Raw genomic sequence first — 15525 nt, 5'->3', positions numbered from 1 at the left:
CCATTGAGGATGATACTCACTGTGGGTCTTTTGTATACGGCCTTTATGATGTTGAGGTATTCTCCTTCTATCTCTACTTTCTTGAGGGTTTTTTTTTCAAGAAAGGATGTTGTAGTTTGTCAGATGCTTTTTCTCTCTCTATTGAGGGGATCATATGGTTCTTATCCTTTCTTTTATTAATGTGGTATATCATTTTGATTGATTTGCAAATACTGAACCACCCCTGCAGCTCAGGAATAAATCCCACTTGAGCCTGGTGAATAATTCTTTTAATGTACTGTTGGGTTCAATTAGCTAGTCTCTTGTTGAGGATTTTTGCATCCATGTTCATCAGGGAAATTGGTCTATAATTCTTTCTTAGTGGGGTCTTTGTCTGGTTTTGGAATCAAGGTAATGCTGGCCTCATAGAAGGAGTTCAGAAGTTTTCCTTCCATTTCTGTTTTTGGAATAGCTTCAGAAGAATAGCTATTAATTCTTTCATTGTTTGATAGAATTTCCCTGGGAAGCCATCTGGTCCTGGACTCTTGTTTTTTGGGAGAATTTTGATTACTGATTCAATTTCTGGGTATGGGTCTGTTCAAATTTTCTATTTCTTCCTGTTTCAGTTTTGGTAGTTTTTATGTTTCTAAGAATTTATCCATTTTTTTTCCAGATTGCCTTATTTGTTGTCATATAATTGCTCATAATATTCTCTTAAAATTGTTTGCATTTCTGTGCTGTTGGTTGTGATCGCTCCTCATTCATGATTTTATTTATTTGGGTCCTTTCTCTTTTCTTTTTGATAAGTCTGGCTAAGGGTTTATCAATTTTGTTAATTCTTTCAAAGAAACAAGTTCCTGGTTTCATTGATCTGTTCTACTGTTTTTTTGATTTGTATATATCATTGATTTCTGCTTTCATCTTAATTATTTCTCTTCTTCTGCTGGTTTTAGGCTTTATTTCCTGTTCTTTTTCCAGCTCCTTTAGGTGTAAGGTTAGGTTGTGTATTTGAGACTTTTCTTGCTTCTTGAGGAAGGCCTGCATTGCTATATACCTTCCTCTTATGACTGCCTTTGCTGCGTCCTAAAGGTTTTGAACTGTTGTGTTTTCATTTTCATTTGCTTCCATGTGTTTTTTGTATTTCTTCTTTAATTTTCTGGTTAACCCATTCATTCTTTAGTAGGTTGTACTTGAACCTCCATGTATTTGTAGTCGTTTCCAAACTTTTTCTTGTGGTTGACTTCAAGTTTCTTAGTGTTGTGGTCTGAAAATATGCATGGCATGATCTCAGTCTTTTTTTACTGGTTGAGGCCTGATATGTGACCCATTATGTGATCTGTCCTGGAGAATGTTCCATGTGCACTCAAGAAGAATGTGTATTCTGCTGCTTTATAATGAAATGCCCGGAATATATCTGTTAAGTCTCTCTGGTCCAGTGTGCCATTGAAAGCCATTGATTCCTTGTTGATTTTCTGCTTAGATGATATGGCCATTGCTGTGAGTGGGGTGTTAAAGTCCCCTACTATTATTATATTGTTGTCAATGAGTTTCTTTGTTTTTTATTAATTTATATATTTGGCTGCTCCCAGGTTGGCAGCATAAATATTTACAATTGTTAGATCTTCTTGATGGATAGAACCCTTTATTATGATATAGTGCTCTTCTTCATCTCTTGGTATAGTCTTTGATTTAAAATCTAGTTTGTCTGCTGAAAGTATGGCTAGCCCAGCTTTCTCTTGATGTCCATTAGCATGATAGATTGTTCTTCACCCTCTCACTGTAACCTGGAGGTATCTTTGGGTGTAAAATGAGTCTCTCATAAGCAGCATTTCGATGGGTCTTTTTTTTTTTTTTAATCCATTCTGATACCCTGTGTCTTTTGATTGGAGCATTGAGTCAATTTACATTCAGAGTAGTTATTGATAGATATGAATTTAGTGCCACCTGTAAAGTTGCTGTTCCTGTGGATTGTCTCTGTTCCTTTTTAGTCTTTATTGCTTTTGGTCTCTCTTGCCTACTCAAAGGGCCGCCTTTAATATTTCTTGCAGAGCTGGTTTAGTGTTCATGAACTCCTTTAGTTTTTGCTTATCTTGGAAACTCTTTATCTCTCCTTTCTGAATGACAGCCTTGCTGGATAAAGTATTCTTGGCTGCATACTTTTCCCATTCAGCGCATTGAATATATCATGCCACTGTTATCTGGCCTGCCAGATTTCTGTGGATAGGTCTCTGCAACCTTATATGTCTAACCTTGTAGGTTAAGGACCTTTTATCCCTTACTGCTTTCAGAATTCTCTCTTTATCTTTGTATTTTGCAAGTTCCACCATGATATGTCTTGGTGTTGACCTGTTTTTGAGGGGAGTGCTCTGTGCCTCTTGGGCTTGAATGCCTGTTTCGTTCCTCAGATTAGGGAAGTTCTCAGCCATAATTTCTTCAAAGAAACCTTCTGTCCCTTTTTCCTGTTCTCCTTCTTCTGGGACTCCTGTAATATAGATATTATTGTGCTTTGAGGAATCTCTGAGTTCCCTAAGTCTGTATTTGTGACCTCATAGTTTTTTTCCCCTTTTCTTTTCAGGTTTATTATTTTCCTTAATTTTATCTTCTGTATCACCTGTTCGATCTTCTTCCATCCTCATTGTGATTACATAAGTTGGTTTCGCATCTCAGTTATAGCATTTTTTATTACCACCTGACTTGTTTTTAGGTCTTTTATCGCTGCAGCCAGGGTTTCTCTGGTGTCTTCTATGCTTCTTTCAAACCCTGCTAGTATCCTTATGACTGTTGTTCTAAATTCTTGTTTGGATATATTGTTTATATCTGTTTTAAGCATATCCCTGGCTGTGATTTCTTCTTGATCTTTCTTTTGCGTGTAGCTGTCCAGTTTTCCCAGCACCATTTATTGAAGAGACTGTCTTTTTTCCACCAGATGTTTTTTCCTGCTTTATCAAAGATTAGTTGCCCAAAGAGCCAAGGGCCCATTTCTGGGTTCTCTATTCTGTTCCATTGGTCTATGTGTCTGTTTTTGTGCCAGTACCATGCTGTCTTTGTGATCACAGCTTTGTAGTATAGCTCGAAATCCGGCATTGTGATGCCCCCAGCTTTGTTTTTTCTTTTCAACAGTTCCTTGGAGATTCGGGGCCTTTTCTGGTTCCATACAAATTTAAGGACTATTTGTTCCAATTCTTTGAAAAATGTCATTGGTATTTTGATCGGGATAGCATTGAAAGTGTAGATTGCTCAGGGTAGAATGGACATTTGAACTATGTTAATTCTTCCGATCCATGAGCATGGAATATTTTTCCATCTTTTTGTGTCTTCCTCAATGTCTTTCAAGAGTGATTTATAGTTTCTAGAATATAGGTCCTTTACGTCTCTGGTTAAGTTAATTCCAAGGTAACGTATGGTTTTTGGTGCTATTGTAAATGGGATGGATTCCCTAATTTCTCTTTCTTCAGTCTCATTATTCCTGTATAGAAATGCAACTGATTTCTGAGCATTGATTTTGTATCCCGCCACATTACTGAATTGCTCTATAACTTCTAATAGTTTGGGAGTGGATTCTCTTAGGTTTTCCATATAGAGTATCATGTCATCTGTGAAGAGAGACAGTTGACTTCTTTGCCGATTTGGATACCTTTGATCCCTTTTTGTTGTCTGATTGCTGTTGCAAGGACTTCTAGTACTATGTTGAATAATAGTGGCGAGAGTGGGCATCCTTGTTGTGTTCCTGATCTTAAGGGAAAGGCTTCCAGCTTTTCCCCTTTGAGAATAATATTTGCTGTAGGCTTTTCATAGATGGTTTTTATGAGATTGAGAAATGTACCCTCTATTTCTACACTCTGAAGGGTTTTAATCAGGAAAGGATGCTGTATTTTGTCAAATGCTTTTTCTGCATCAGTTGAGAGGATCATATGGGTTAGGGTTTGCAAATGACACTACAGATAAAAGACTTGTATCCAAGATCTACAAAGAACTTCTCAAACTCAATACATGAGAAACAAATAAACAAATCAAAAAATGGGCAGAAGATATGAACAGACACTTTTCCAATGATGACATACAAATGGCTAACAGACACATGAAAAAATGTTCAAAATCATTAGCCATCAGGGAAATTCAAATCAAAACCACACTAAGATATCACCTTATGCCAGTTAGAATGGCAAAAATAGACAAGGCAAGAAACAACAAATATTGGAGAGGATGTGGAGAAAGGGGATCTCTCCTACATTGTTGGTGGGAATGCAAGTTGGTACAGCCACTTTGGAAGACAGTGTGGAGGTCCCTTAAAAAGTTAAAAATTGAGCTACCCTTTGACCCAGCCATTGCAATACTGGGTATTTACCCCAAAGATACAGACGTAGTGAAGAGAAGGGCCATATGCACCCCAATGTTCATAGCAGCATTGTCCACAATAGCCGAATCGTGGAAGGAACTGAGATGCCCTTCAACAGATGACTGGATTAAGAAGTTGTGGTCCATATACACAATGGAATATCATTCAGCTATCAGAAAGAACGAGTTCTCAACATTTGCTGCAACATGGACGGCACTGGAGGTGATAATGCTAAGTGAAATAATTCAAGCATAGAAAGACAATTATCATATGATTTCTCTCATCTATGGAATTTAAGAACTAGGAAGATCGGTAGGGGAAGAAAGGGATAAAGAAAGGGGGGGCAATCAGAAGGGGGAATGAAGCATGAGAGACTATGGACTATGAGAAACAAACTGAGGGTGTCAGAGGGGAGGGGGTTGGGGGAATGGGATAGACTGGTGATGGGTAGTAAGGAGGGCACGTATTGCATGGTGCACTGGGTGTTATACTAATGAGTCATCGAACTTTACATCGGAAACCGGGGATGTACTGTATGGTAACTAACATAATATAATAAAAAAACATTAAAAAAAAAAAAGATAAGCCTGATTTAAAAAAAAAAAGTCCTGAATCAAGAAAAGAGAAGAGGAAAGGGAATAAAAAAGCAAACAGACAAATAATACTATAAGGCTGATTCCAAAGAATAAGAAAGAAAGAAGGAAAAAAGGAAAATTAAAAAAAAAAATGCCTGATCCAAAAAATGAGAAAAGGAAAGAAACAAACCAGCAAATGAACAAGAAACTGAACCTGATATCAAAGAAAAAAAAATGAAGAAAAAAAAATAAAAAGTAAAATAAGTAAAAAAAATATATATATAATAAAAAGAAAGCCTCGTCCTTTTCCCACCAAAACTGAAGTTGATGCTTTGGAGCACTCTATGATCAGTAGACTTGGCACACATGGGGGGCCTGTGTTGGTCTTCTGAGGAAAGGGCCTGCTGGGCTGGCTCATAGTCAAACTTGCCCTTGTAAGGATGCCCTTGCTGGGCGCAGGAGGGTGGTGTTTGGTGTAGGGGACTCCTCCACCATTGGATGCACAGTGTTTCTCTCTGAAGTTCTACGGTGCTTGGGCAGGGTGTGTATATATGTGTGTGTGTGTGTGTGTGTGTGTGTATGTATGTGTGCATGTGGAAGATGGTGCTACCCTGCCCTCTCGTCCCCTAGAAGGGGAACTTGCAGCCACCATTGTTCAGGAAGTCCTCACAGTATAGTGAACAATCTCCCCTCGTGTGTCCCAGCCTTTCGTCAGACCCCTGAGCTCAACCTATCTGTGCCCAGGCACCTGGCATCACACTTCTCCCATGTTTTATCCCTGGCCAGGGGCTGGGATTCAAAACTCCAAATCTTAAAGGGCCGGGAAGGCTCGGACCCTCTCTCTAACCTCCAGTGGAGAGCCTTCTGGTGTGCCTTGTTCTATTCTGTCCCAGAAAAGCAGTCACATGGCTTATGCTGGGTGGCTGGAGTCTGTTGTGGTGCACCAGGAAAAGCTGCAGACCAGGTTATCTGTCCTCTATGTACACCTCTGTCCTTGGCTGTTGAATGGCCGCTGAGTGGTGCCTGGTGGGCCTTTTCTCCTTGGAGAGGCAATACATACCCTCTTCCAAGTGTGCTGCAGGAAGGGGAGTGTTCTCTCCCAGTGCAACCCAGGGGATCCCTACACTGCAGCATCTTGTGCGAACCCTACACACTGCTCTCTCCCTCTCCCTGACTTCCCTCCAGTAAAATGGATCCCTCCCCTTCAGGGCACCATGGTTTTTCTCTCCCCAAGTTCACCTCTCTGAACTCGCATCTGGCACGTTCTGTCCCTTCAGTTGTGCAGATTGTTTTCTTAATCCTCAGATCAAAATGATTTGATGTTGATCCAGCTGTGTTTGAGGTATGAGGCTAGCTCAGGGTCCCCCTGCTACTCTGCCATCTTAACTCCTCCTCTGGAAGATACGTTTTAAGCAAGAATTGAAACCACAAAGTCAAGGAAGATGAGTATTTTTAAAAATATTTTATTTACTTATTTAAGAATGAGAGAGCGAGTGAGAGAGAGCAGGGGGAGGGGCAGAGGGACAGAGGGAGAGCGAGAATCTCATGCAGACTCCCTGCTGAGTGGGGTACCCCATGTGGGGCTCGATCTCATGAGCCTGAAATCATGACCTGAGCTGAAATCAAGAGTTAGAGACTTAACTGACTGAGCCACCCAGGCACCCCAAGGAAGATGAATTTTAAACTTACTTAAAATGTAAAAATATTTTTTGTTCTTTCTGTATGTAGTGTACTTTGTTTTTATGTGCAATGATAATTACAGTTTAAACTTGGGAAATAACCCACCAATGGAGTAAACGAAGACCTATCCAAATTTTGAGTCCTTTGATAAAATCATCGTAACTTGCAATTCTTATTCTGAACTATAATGATTCATTACTTATGGAGATGTTAGTCTCTTCCTCAAATAGGTAAGTGTTAGCAAAGACCAAGATTAAAAACAATGTATTTAAAAGAATTAAATGTTGATCTGAAAATTATTGTTTATGTGTTTTTTTTGTGCTTTTACCAAATACTGCTACTTAGAACCATATTCATTTAGTGAATCAGAAAGTGTATTTGAGCCAGTGAAATGCAGGTAAAATTTAGGTAAGAAGTAGAATATGCATGTTTTGAGCTAAGAATTAATTGTTCCTCAAATCCTGTGTCTTTCTGCTAGTGTTATATGATGTTTTTTACTGTCTTTATCTGCACTGATTTTTCTATCATAATATTCTAGGAGTAATCTGATTTTATTTGTGTGGAAAAAACACTGGGAAGGGCAGGTCAGAGGTGCAGGCTCAGATGAAATGTAACTTAGATTGCTACTCCCTGTAGGGTTGGGATCTGCTAGCTTGGCTCACCTGATTTAAAGCTAATCATAATAATTAAAGGTGATTTTATTTTATGTTATATTTTTAAAGATTTATTTATTTATTTGAGAGAGAGAGCATGCACCTCTGCACATGTGTGCGCTGGGGTGGGGGTGGGGAGAGGGGGAGAGGGAAAGGGAGAGGGAATCTCAAGCAGACTACCCACTGAACATGGAGCCCAATGCAGGGCTTGATCTCATGACCCTGAGATCATGACCTGAGCCGAAATCAAGAGTCGGGCGCTTAACTGTTTAACTGATTGAGCCACCTAGGTACCCCCCCAAAGGTGATTTTATTTTTAAAGTGTCTATGCCTGCCCCCTCTCACCACCTCTGACCCATAATAACAACTGGAGGAAGAAAACACACTGACTGATGGGACACAGAATGAAAGGTTGAGAAGCAGTGCATGGTAGTAAAATGCATTCTGATTAGTGATATCATTCCTTTTCTTTTTTAGGAAAATCACCAGCGGGTTAGCATTTTCTTTGACTATGCTAAACGCAGCAAGAACACTGCCTGGTCCTACTTTCTGCCAATGTTGAATCGCCAGGATCTCTTTACTGTTCATATGGTAAATTTTGAATTGATCAAATTTCTGATTTGGGGAAGAAACATGCTTGCGCTATTTATGACTTGGTAACCTCCCAGCTCCCAGAGGAGCAAAGGCTGTGATGTTAATTTTTCAAAGCAGTGTTTCCTTATCGATGGTTAGTAATGTGGGGATATTGGGAAGACAAAGGAGATGGAGTTGCTTTGATACAGTTAAAGTTTTGTACAGTATTTGTTGAGTTCATTAGCATAAAAACCTTTGCTAGATTGCATGTGGAAAAGAGCTTCAGATTGTGATAGGATTAACCACGTTTTACTACAGAAATTAAATTTTGTTCAGAAGTAGCTGTTGTGCTTAATTTTTATTTTAATTTAGTTATTACTTGTTTTTTAATATCTTAAACATACTCCTGTTTTAAACTTACCCTGAAATGCTATCTGTGGAAGCCTTAACACTGAACAGTCTTTTATGGAGTATAGAGAAGGTATGAAAGGAGAGTTGAGAGAGTAAATCTTTGTACAAGCCTCTTCTATTCCCAATGTGGAGTGGGCTGTAGTGGCGGAGCTCCTGAGGCTGTTCATTTCAGTAGGTGTCTTTGAACTTTTCAAATCAAGAACTGTTAGTAATACATTTTTGAGCATGTGTTTTCTTTCTTTTTTCCATATATATCTATATTCATTTATGTATGAGTGTATTCATATATTGTACATATTATAATAAACCTTAAGAGAAATTAAGAAGGAGAACTCATGAAATAAACTATATTTTAAAGAATACTTAAAAAAGACTATAATGTATTTTCTTTTTTTAAATTGTAGAGACTCGTTTTTATTGTCTGGATACATGGCTTAAATGACTTCCTAATTTTGATGGTGACTTTCAGAAAGTACTGAAAGAATATTAAATTGGGTTGTGTGTGTGGAGAAGTAGTATTTTATTTTATTTTTTTTAAAGATTTTATTTATTTAAGAGACAGAGAGTGAGCAAGCGAGAAAGAGAGAGTAGAAGCTGGAGGAGGGGCAGAGGGAGAAGGAGAAGCAAGTTCCCCGCTGAGCAGGGGATCCAGGGCTCCATCCCAGGACCCTGGGATCATGACCCGAGCCAAAGACGCTTAACTGACTGAGCCACCCAGGCGCCCTGAGAAGTAGTATTTTATGCTGCCTATATTTGTGTGTGTGTATATGTATCTTCCAGGTTTATTGAGGATAATTGACATATTGTAAGGTATTTAAAATGTACAACATGATGATTTGTTGTATTCTTATACTGCCTATTTAATAAAAAATTAATGGTTAGTTTTATAGCTTGAAGAAACCTGAGAAATCTCTAGGTGAGGAGAAAAGGTTAATAGCGAGGAGAGATGGCTATTTAATATGCAGGATGTATTTTATACTAAGGTACAGATATTTAAGTGTGAGGACTCACATGGGGCTTGGAATGAATGAAGGTAGCAGCTGGCAGTTTGTTGTAGACATTGCTCTGAACTCTGGCAAGCAATTTGGTGGAAGTCTGCAGATTTTTGAATATCAACATCTATAAATTCATTAAAAATACTTATTCAGTGCCTCCAAAAAAAAAAAAAAGATCATTTTGATTTTTGCTTGTCTTATAATGAATCCCAGTCTTACTTTTGGAACTCAAAATATTACAGGGAATGTCATGAAATTCTTAAAATGTAACTAATTTTGTTTCGCCTTAAGGGATCTATTTAAAAGTACATTTTGACTATATTGCAAAATATATTTTTAAAAATGAAATACAAACTTATTTTGGAGGAGTTGAGTATTGAAAAAAATCACAGAAAAGTGGTTGTGAGTCCTGCTTTTTAAGGTATGTGATGTGATTTTAGAATCAACATAGTATTCAAATACATTTCTTACTTTTCAGGCAGCAAGAATTATTGCGAAGTTAGCAGCTTGGGGGAAAGAACTGATGGAAGGCAGTGACTTAAATTATTATTTCAATTGGATAAAAACTCAGCTGAGTTCACAGGTAAAAGACGCTTTTTTTTTTAGTATCCTTGAAAGGAATGTGACACCCATATTAAGCTATTAGTGAAATTACAAAAAAGTCACATTAAAATAATGCCATTTTGAATTTGATAAGTAAGTCAGAATACTCTTAGGTATGGTAGCATGCTTCACTTTTTCTTTCTTTGACTAGCTTCAACTCAAACCTTTCTGTCTTTTCTGCCACTTGGGATTTTCCATTCATGCTTTTCAGTGGGCAGGGAGTCTCTTCCTTCTAGGTGGCTGCCAAGATCGCACAGGCGGGAGAACTGAGAGGACTTGGACAATTCCAGACAGCATACTCACATAAGGCTTGTAAGAAGGGAAAAGAAACAGTATAGCAGGAGACAGAGTGCAGGCAAGCTTCGGGCTCAGAGACTTCAGGTGCAGCTCACATGTCTGCCTTGGGGATCCTGAACCTCCAAGATTTGTGCGGGAAATCTTAGGTTTGGGGAGAGGTCTTCGTGTTTCTAGCAGGATCGTTTATGTCCTTCTAGTCACAGAACCAGGCCAAGCTGTCTGACTCGTTACACTAATAAACAAACTGGCTCTCGGTGCTGCCAGGGGAGTTTTAAACTACAGACAGCACATTATAGATCATTGGTCAATCCAGTTGTTCTGGTCTTGCTCAAGAGTCCATACTAGGCTTCCAGGTGCCCCTGGGTAAGCCTAGAGCGGCTGGGACCAGCTTCGAGGTAACATCGCACAATGGCACCTTCCCAGGATTTACTATGTCACTGTGGGATAGAACATTTGGGCCTAAGGTTAAACGTGAAGCCTGATTAGTGGTCATCTTGGTTGCTTTCAGATCTCTGTAGCTCTACTTCTCCATGAATGAAATAGCTTGCTGGTTAAATGATGGGGGAAAATAACAGGTTTTCTGTTATTGTCTTCATGGTTCCCTAGAACAGGTAAAAGTTAGGACACTTATGGTGGCTCAGTGGTCCTTTCCTTTAGGCTTCCAGTGACTGATATTAGTGGTAAGGGAGAGACTGGGAATGATCCTCAGAAAAGGAGTGAATGAAGGTGGGTGGGGAAGGAGTATTCTGGGGAAGAAAGGGTAGAAGATAATGAGATTTGGTGTGGGGACGGGACCAGGAAAATAATATTGTTAGTGTGTTGTCAGTGTTAAATTACAAATAAATTCTATTTGAAATATATTTTTGGAAAGTTATAATTCACATTTCAGGTGACATTTTAATAGATTTTAATTTGAGGCATAGGAGAGACACCATGACATTTATTTGGGTTTACTTTTTGTCTTACCGTTGGCTGCCTTTTTGGGAAAGTCTAATTGTCTCCTATATTTGCATAGGGATGTTTTGGAGTGTATTGAACGTAATTACGTATTTTTTTATGTTAGTAGTATAAATTTTAACAGTCTTTTTGGCTTAGTTTTTTTTTTTTTTTAAGATTTATTTATTTTAAAGAAAGAGAGAGAACTTGTGAGCAGGGGGAGGGACAAAGGGAGAGGGAGAGGAGAAGCAGACTCTCTGTTGAGCATGGAGCCCAACATGGGGCTCAATCGCACAACCTGAGCTGAAACCGAGAGTTGAATGCTTAACTCACTGAGACACCCAGGTGCCCCTGGCTTAGTTTTTAAAAGTATTTTTACAAGAGCCACAAACTTGCGGATTTTAGTGAATTTGTGAGGTATTTTAAAAACATAATATTTAGAACATGAAAAATAGATGTGTGAAGATGAGATTTTAGATTTCTAGGTGTGTATCATTTAGGATCAGAATGTTTAACCTTCCCCTCACCCCTCCTTTTTTTTTTCTTCTTTTTTGAAATTTGTTCTTCCTTTGAACAAACTTCAATCTTTTTAAGTGTTAGCTTTATGGTAATGGTAGTGAGGCTCTATCATAACTGGATTCATAAAATGAAAATTAGTAGGAAAGAATGTATACTGTAGTTTGCCACTAACATTTTGGGTTGTTTCATCTTAGATTTTTCCTCACAAGAATAACATTTATATTGTGCCTCGCAGATGATTTGTTACTTTTGGAATGATTAACTGTGGTTATAACTATGTCCAAGAATTGGGGGAAATATCTTTATTATCACTAGTGGAAGCAAAATATTTCAGTGTGTGAAACAGTTTTCATTAGAACTGACCTTCTCGGTATTAGATAAATGCTTTAAAAGACCTTTTCTTTATCTTTCTGGTGCATTCTTTTTATCACAAAGTCTTTGGCTTTCTTCAGTTATGGTATGGCGTTTCTGCTTTGCAAGTCCTGCTACAAAGTGACTCTTCAGGGTGCCCTGGCCACGTCTGGCTTTGCTTCTCAGAGTCTGGTCACTGCTTCTGCTAGGATCTGAATTGCACTGTCTCTCTTGCTGTGGGCAGACACTTCTTCCATAGCTTTCTATCAGGATCAAATTACAGACTTCTTGTTTAAAGAATGAAACCTAGGATTACTGGGGATTCTGTTTGCTACTTTGCTTAAATGTCATATGATGGCACTGTATCTGGAACGTCTCTTTTTCTCTATTGTTAGTGTTTTCTCCCTCATAAAAAGGACCACAGTTTCATAATTTTAATAGAAATAAACTTTCAAAAGTCCAAATTAGTTGCAAGTTTGGATATTTTGTTGACTTTATAGTGACATTTAGGAGCTTTTTCTTTTTTGGTAGTTCAAGCATTGTATATGTGTTGTGGGGGGGGCCTCATGCCTGGAACTTAGTAGATAAAAAATAAAATTAGATCGAATAAAACTAAATAAAAATTTCCTTTCAGAAATTCATCACCACTTTTCTCTTGCACATTCAATCTTTGACTTTCTACCTTTTCTTTAGTCATTTCTATATGTCATTTAGACATCATATAACATGTGAGATTCTGATTGTCATTATAACTTGCTAGCGTTGCTGTAGATAATCTGATTTTAAGTTCTGTGTAGAATCTTTCCATTATGAGGCACCTATTTTGAAAGCTTTGCCACAGCATATAATGTAGATAGTTCAGCTTAAGACAGTCATCTTACGCGAAAAGCAATTCAGTAAGTAAGTTCTGAGATTTGGAAATTTGCACCAGCTTCACTTATGAAATTTAGCTGGAGCTTAGTATTCAGTTTATTATTGTTCCATTTTTAATTAAGTTATCTGGAAGAGTGTAATATTTAGAATATTTTGTGTCATCCCTATGCTTTTTATTAGTTGATGGTACTCCATTAAGTAGGATTAGGAAAAAAATTATAAAATTTGCTTAGCTCCCTTTCATAAGCTGATAAATTAGGATAAAAATTAAAAACAAAACTAAGTAATAAGTTATTTATTTCGTAATAGAAACTGCGTGGTAGCGGTGTCGCTGTTGAAACAGGAACAGTCTCTTCAAGTGATGTAAGTATATTCCTTCTTAATTCACTGGCCTCCTAACACCATGAATATAAGTTATTTTGAGTCATTTAAAATTTTAAAGATGTTTACTAGCTCCCCAAATGTAAATCCATGTTAACCTTCAGTTAGGTTAATAGCATTGTAAAAATCTATATATTTATGTATATATAAATATTATGGTCTGTAGACTTGCTCTTCCCTGTTGCTCTTCTTTTCAGGTCCCTTTATCTTAGACCTGAGAATCAAGGCAAGAGTCTGAATTCAGATGTACAGCTGGAATGAATAATCATAAAGTTACTCTCTCAGGCTTCCGTTGTTTGATACCTATCCAATATCTGTTTAACAGATACGGGAATAGTATGTCAGGGAGTTGAAAACAGTTCAGTTACCTGATGGCATTAAAACTCGTTACTTGCACTGTGTTGCTCAAGGCTTTATGTGGGGCTGTTTGCTGGCTGGAACCCCAGCCTGCCCTTTTTTTCGCCAAACTCTCCCCACATTTTTGTAGAGCCAGAAGGGTAAAGGTTAAAATTAATCACGTCTCCCCAAGTTCCCTTCTTGGTTGGACTTATCTTCCCCATTTGGGAGCAGTTTATCTTTGTTATATTCTGAATACTTCAAGAACTGGCAAGAAGTTTGAACAAGTAAGGGTTGGCATGATTAGAGCCAATTGAGAAAAAGATAGGGAAAAAGAAATGTAGGTGAGGTGCACTATCTTTATTAGTGGGAAATATCTCTGGGAAACTGGAAGGCATCTTCAGAGGGTAGTGTCTACCACTTGCCTGTAGTAGACCTAGACGAAGCTGTGTAGAAGCCATTTAATATCCATATTAATTACCAATATTTCCATAATCAGCATGGAATATATCTGTTTGTGTGCTCTGAGACTGTAGATTGCAGCAGAACCTATTTTCAAAGCCAAGAGCAGGGCTTCTCTTGGGGCAAGGTTTGAAGGATTTGACAAATAGTGTGTTAGGCCAGAAAATGGCTATTAACCTTCTAAAGAGGAATCAGAACAAGGTGTAGAACTAGATGAGCAATCTCGGGGTCAGAGTGGGGTAAGCAGGTGATAGGTTGGAAGTCTAGATATTCAATCATAAGCGCATGTTTAAATTGAGAATCTTTTATTTTCATGACTTGAATTTTTATTTGTTTGAAATTTTGAAAAATTATTTAATTCATGAATTAGGCTTATTGATAAATTTTTTAAAAAGGTGTTTTCGGAATTATATATCTTATAAACTTATTTGAGTGATTGTTGACGTGTTTTTAAGTTATTAAAGCTTACATAATGAGTTGCAGGCTTTGGTGACATGACATTCTTATTTCGTTCTTTTCTGTCCAGTGTATTGGAAAAACAAAACTAATTAATTGAATTGGCATACGTTATTCAAAGTGGTTTATTTACCTGGTAGACTCGTACACATACATCCCAAACAATTAGCATCAGAGGTAATTGTGAGTAAGGAAAAGGTGGCCTTTGACTTTTGACCTTCTTCCCTTTCATACCCTTCGAACTTAAACATGCTTGCTGTCTCTTCCGGAGGTTCTTACTTTTTCAGATAGCTATCAACTTGGAAAGCAGACTTTAATAAGTTGAGGGTAAGGTGGTAGCTTCTGCTCTGATGATTTAATAGGGGACTATGAATTGGTAACTAATATTTATTGAGCTCTTACTAGGTGCCTGGCACTGCTTTATTCAGCTTACATTTACATCTCCTTGAAATATTCACACTCCCTCTCTGACTTAGGTCTTACTAAGCCACTTTGTATAGATGTGAGCCTTGAGGCTGCACAGAATGGCAACACCAGTTTGCCTCAAGTCATTCAGTTAATGAGTGGCAAACAGTCTAAACAAAGGAATTGCTTGCCAAGAGAATTCCTTTTAAGGCAACAGATGTGCCGTTGGGTCTTAAGGCATTCCCCAAGTCGCACAGCCTGCTCAGCCTTGGAAAAGTATTGGTATTATATCTTAAAATCTCTTTAGGTTTTTACAAGAACATAGGAAAGCAGTTTGGGAAATTGCAGTACATGGTATTGCCACTTGATGTCAGTATAAAACAAACAAAAATTTTAATACTGCAGAATGTGAACTAAGAATGATTCAACAGTCTTAGTTTAAAATGGCCACAGAAGCATCATCATAAGTTATGAGTGGATCATTACAAACATTTTTATTTAAATGACATTACATAAGTAGACTTCCCTTAGCATGCATTATGTTGTCTTTGCCTGAAGATGAAAATAATAAATGACACCAGCTCTTATGCACTTACCTTAAACTGTTCAGTTCTTTACAGGCTCTCGAATGTGAGTGCTCATGTCTTCTGTTCTGAGGAAGCTGCACAGCTGCGGACATTGATTAGTGCTGATACCCTGATAAA

At 38.0% G+C, this 15525-nt stretch overlaps 1 protein-coding gene across 7 annotated transcripts in view; it reads left to right on the top strand.

Annotated features, from left to right (window-relative positions):
• ATP6V1H (ATPase H+ transporting V1 subunit H) overlaps positions 1-15525 on the top strand; it is a 120885-nt gene that overhangs the window by 16073 nt on the left and 89287 nt on the right. For all 7 annotated transcript variants that reach the window (XM_026516476.4, XM_057307768.1, XM_044390386.3 and 4 more), the window contains 3 exons: positions 7701-7814; positions 9681-9785; positions 13091-13144. In XM_026516476.4, coding sequence (XP_026372261.2) covers positions 7701-7814; positions 9681-9785; positions 13091-13144 — 273 coding nt within the window. The remainder of the gene's footprint in view (positions 1-7700; positions 7815-9680; positions 9786-13090; positions 13145-15525) is intronic.

Source organism: Ursus arctos, unplaced genomic scaffold (assembly GCF_023065955.2).
Source record: "Ursus arctos isolate Adak ecotype North America unplaced genomic scaffold, UrsArc2.0 scaffold_6, whole genome shotgun sequence".
Taxonomy (NCBI): Eukaryota; Metazoa; Chordata; class Mammalia; order Carnivora; family Ursidae; genus Ursus; species Ursus arctos.
Note: the sequence above shows the minus strand (reverse complement) of the source record. Positions and strands in the feature narration are given on the sequence as shown.